We start from the raw sequence: 5015 nt of genomic DNA on the forward strand, positions 1-5015 counted from the left end.
CTGTTTGTAACCCCGGACAGTTTGCAAGTCGGAAATCCATTCGGGGCCCGTGTTCGCACACAGCAGAAAGATATTTGCAGAGCTGGATTGTGCCAGAGGAAGATAGTCTGGAGAAGCATTATAAATTTTGTTTTGCCATTCTTAAGAATAAATTTGACTAACAAATTTAAGGATTAATAATGATGCTCTCTTAAAAGATTTTACTGCAGATGAGGTTTGAAATACTATTTGCAGTGTTAGAAGGGACACTGCTGCTAGCCCAGATGGTGTGTATCCAGGATTCACAAAATGGGCATCAATGTATTAATTATAAGAGCTGCATGGTGACACAGCGGTAGAGTTGCTTCCTCAGAGTGCCAGAGACACGGGTTCGATCCTGAACTATGTGTGTTGTCTGTACGGAATTTTTGCATTCTCCCCGTGAGCTAAAATGGATCGGAGATCGTGCAAACTCCACACAGACAGCAACCGAGGTCTGGGTCAAACCCAGGTCTCTGGCACTGTGCCGCCCTTTTAAATGCTTTTAAAAAGGTGATCTCAAATACTGGGGAAATTAGTGGGGAGTGGGGAGCATATATGTGCTTTAAGGAAGGTAAATTGCTGGCATAAGGTAGAATACAAGATCCAAGCTAAAAACAAACATTGCTGGGAATATTCAGGAGATCAGAGAGAAACAAAGTTAACGTATCACGTCAAATATCCTTCATCAGAACTGGGAAAGACAGAAAACATTGAAGAGGAAGTGGGGAAGGAATGGATAAGAAGATATAGTCAAGTAAAGTATCCTTTATTGTCACTCAGACTTTTCAGTCTGAAATAAATTTTGAAAAAGGGAATATCTCTGATAGGGTGAGGCCTGGGCTGCTGCACAGGAACAGGCCATTTGGCCCACAATGTCTGTGCCGAACATGAGGCTAAAATAATCCCCTCTGGCTGCACATGATCCATATATCTCCATTCCCTGCATAGCCATGTGCCTATCTAAAAGCCTCCACAGTAACTGCTGCTCTATCACTCCGGCAGTGCATCCCAGGCACCCAACTCTCTGTATATAAATTTAAAAAAATCTGTCCTGCACATCTCCTCAAAACTTTGGCTTTCTCACTTTAAATCTATGCCCTTGAGTATTTGACATTTCTAACCTGGGAAAAAGGTTCTGACTGCACCTTATCTACTCCTCTCATTATTGTATATACTTGTATCGCATCTCCCCTCAAACTTCGATGCTCCAGAGAAAACCGATGCTCCTGAGGAGGAATTTCTTTAGTCAGACGGTAGTGAATCTGTGGAATTTAAAGGGCATTTTGACGGGCACACAAACACATAGCGAATGGATCATAGCTGCTGCACCCGCTGATATGGATCATGGTTGGTCTGCTGAAGGGCCTAGTTCTTGTTCTGTACTGTTCTACGCAAGATCAGGGAAGAAAATTCATTAGAATCGTGAGGAATACAGAAACAGATTCTTCGGCCCAACTCATTCATCTAAGATAGTGCCACTTGCCTGCACTTGGTCCATATCCCTCCAAACCTTTCCTATCCATGTACCTGTCCAAATGCTTTTAAATTATGTTATAATACCTGTCTTTTGGCGGCTCATTCCATATACCCACCGCCCTCTGTGTGAAGGGGTTGTCCCTCGGGTTATTTTTAAATCTTTCCCTTGGAGAACCAGTACGGACTGAATGGCCTCTGGCACTGAGAGACTCTGACCCTGGTCTGCTCTGTTGCAGAGAGAAGTGCGATCCAAGGAATACGAGTGCTTCCAGTTGAAGATCAAGAGGTTGGAGAACCTGTGCCGGGTGCTGCAGGATGAGAGGACCGAGCTCTACACAAAGATCCTGAACATGCGCGGCAAGGCGGGGACAACAGAAACCCAGGCTGCCGACCAGGCGGACACTGAAGAGGAGACAGAAGACGGCTTTGCCCTCAGTGTCGCTGCAGGGCAACAGCGTCTGCAAGACATTGCCGCAGCGTTCACGGTCGTCCACTATGCAGAGGGCAGGCAAGACAGTAGCGTTTCCCCGGGCTCACTGGAGCCTGTTGCAGAGATGGTGAACTCCCCGTTACTGGTCCAGCAGACAGCGCCAGGAGATGCTGCTGGAACAGCCGACCCGGCTCTGCCAACAGAGTCTGCTTCAACTCCTAGCCCACTGCCTGACTCTACTGCTGTTCCGCCTCCACTACCTGCCCCGGCCTCTGCTCCCATTCCTGCTTCGGTTCACACTCCACTCGCTGTACTTCATGCTGCCGCTGCCGGTCCAGCTGTCGAACCTACTCCCGGTTCAGGACTTGCTCCAGTCCCTGTTCCAACTCCAGTCCATGTCTCCACCCTGGTTCCTGCTCCAGCTTCTGATCCAGCTCCCGTCCCTGCTTTAGTTCCACTTCCAGTTTCTGCTCCAGTTCCTGCTACCACTACCGCTTTCGTCCCAGCTCCAGTTCCTGCTTCGGTCCCTGCTCCCACTCCAGTTACTGACGCCGCTCCAGTTTCTGCTGTGGTCCCTGTCCTTGTTCAAGCTCCCGTTCCTGCTCCCTCTCCAGTTGCTGCAGTTTCCTCTCCTATTACACGGGCCATTCCCACACCAGCTCCTCCCTGTGAAACAGCAGAAGCTAGAGCTGCTGAAGCTGCAGTGGCCGGGAGGGCGGGAGGCACTGACTTGGATACTGTTGACTGATTGGGAAGTAGTCGGGCATTGGCAATTACTTTTTAACACTTGTCAATAAAGGGTTAATTTGTTTTCCAATACTTGGTGCAGAGATATGAAATTAATCTGTTTCTCATTATTCTATCATTCCACAAAATATGTTACGCTCAACCACAAGAGGGGGGAATCTTATACTGGCCGAACAAAAAGGACAGTATATGTGCTCGAGTAACTCAGCGAATCAAACAGTATCTCTGCAGTCTTTTTTACAGGAAAACGGCAAGAGAATTGGGTTTGAGGGGGGTGGGGGTGGTGGAATAGATCCACTATGATCAAATGGCAGAATTGGCTTGATGGGCCAAATGGCCTAATTCTGCTCCTAAGCCTTGTGATGTTTTTTGTAAATGAGCTCTACAGTTCATTGTCTCGGCATGGTGTATCTCTGGAATTCTCTAGCTGAGACATGTGTAGCTTGGCTCGGTAAAGCTAATGAAAGAGGAGCTAGATATATTTTGTAAATGCTGGGGAATGGAGGCCCTTGTGGAAGTGGTGCAGAAGAGGGAGATGGGTCTTGAGGCATCTGCCACAACCCTGTCTAATTCACCGTGGTGTCCATATCACAGCTGGCTGAGCTCCTGGGTTTTGATCATTTGCAAATGTGGAAACTGTTCAATATTATCTCAAGTTAACGTTATTAGCAGATTAAACCTAAACTATGGGTGCTGGAACCAATCACTGGGAATTCCACTGTAAACTCCCCCTAATTCTGAAAACAACTGTTCACTGTCACACATTTTTCTGTCATTTAGCCAATTTTATAACCATGCCCCACTGTGCTTTATATTCCAAAGGCTCCAACAATGATATGTTTATTAAATGACCCTATTAAACATCTTTTGGAGATCCATCATTACCCTCGTCCGCCCCCTCTTTTATTCATATAAAAATTATCAATATAGTTAAGGTAAAATTTAACAAAACCATGCTGACTTTCCATACTTAGTCAATTGACTAAGAGTTCTATCTCAGAATATACCTAAAAATTACTTTGCTACTGGGCTTATCATTATATCCCTATTTTCTTTTTAATATAATTTCTAACATCTATAGTTTTGAGCTTCAAGCATTAACCTCCAAATCTACAGATGTTTAGATGGCCAAAATTTCAACAATCCCCCCCCCTCCCCCAACCTTCCATCTGTTGTCGCTTAACTTTGCTTTTTTCAAAAATAAACTTTATATATAATAAAACGTATATAAAAAACAAGGAACTGTGTTAAACCCTTAAAACATTCTCAGTGGGTCTATACATTAAATATTGCTAGTGTTGTATTCAAGAGTCTGAACAGAGCATATGTCTACTTTAAGTATAGCTAATGTACAGTACCCACATCCTTTCTGTTTATCCCTGTACTTACATTTATGAGATGGCTATCTGATAATCAATTTTAGGAATGTTGCTAGATTTAAATATTGGCCAGAATACTAAAAGGAACACTCCTTCAAAATGGCACCAAAGTTTTCAACGTTTGGTTCATAATTTTCACATGAAATCACAAGAGTGGTTGGCAATCGATCATCAGTTTGCTATTTCTCACTTCACAGGGCACAGATTTACCTGCATTTACAACTGTTCACTTTATTGTTTAATCATTAAAGTGTTTGCTCTGCCTTGAAGATCATAACTATTCTAATAGCACCAACTGGCTGGGGAAATGCCACACCATCTAATTTTACTTGTGCTATTATTCCAAACCATTCATCTGATAAACGGGTGTCTTGTCAATCCATGAATATGAAAAAGAAATATTTACTTTAAAAGGCAAAAACATTTACTCCAAAGAAACAGTATTCTTCCTTATTTCTCCAAGCAAAACATACACTTGTCTTCCAAATATTAAGGCAGGCTTCAGCTTCAGTAAAGATATCTGCAGCACGTAATGACAAACGTTTAGAGATAATAACACCTAAAACAGCACTACATCTTAATTAGATACGGCTTAGAGTGGATGTGGAAATGGGGGTTTCCAGTTATGGGAGAGTATAGAATCAGAGGACACAGTTTCAGAATAAAAGGACGTACCTTTAGAATGGAGATGAGTTTTGTTTCAGATGGTCAATGTGGAATTAATTGCTGCAGACGGCTGTGAAGGGCACGACTTTGGGTATTTTTAAAACAGAAATTGATAGGTTCTTGATTAGTAAGGGAGTCAAAGGTTAGATGGAGAAGACAGGAAACAGGGGCCGAGAGGGAAAAAAAGATCAGCCACGATTGAATCTCGGAGTGGACACGATGGGCCTAATGGCCCAATTCTACTCGTTTTATGGTCATAACCATTGAGTGCACAAAGAAACACACGTGACACCAAA

At 43.7% G+C, this 5015-nt stretch overlaps 1 protein-coding gene across 3 annotated transcripts in view; it reads left to right on the plus strand.

Moving 5' to 3' along the window:
- Positions 1-2766, plus strand: part of txlnba (taxilin beta a) — a 43021-nt gene extending 40255 nt beyond the window's left edge. For all 3 annotated transcript variants that reach the window (XM_055639175.1, XM_055639176.1, XM_055639177.1), the window contains exon 10: positions 1734-2766. In XM_055639175.1, the coding sequence (XP_055495150.1) occupies positions 1734-2675 (942 nt within the window). In that variant the 3' untranslated portion in view covers positions 2676-2766. The remainder of the gene's footprint in view (positions 1-1733) is intronic.
- The last annotated feature ends 2249 nt before the right edge of the window (positions 2767-5015 follow it).

Source organism: Leucoraja erinacea, chromosome 8 (assembly GCF_028641065.1).
Source record: "Leucoraja erinacea ecotype New England chromosome 8, Leri_hhj_1, whole genome shotgun sequence".
NCBI lineage: Eukaryota > Metazoa > Chordata > Chondrichthyes > Rajiformes > Rajidae > Leucoraja > Leucoraja erinaceus.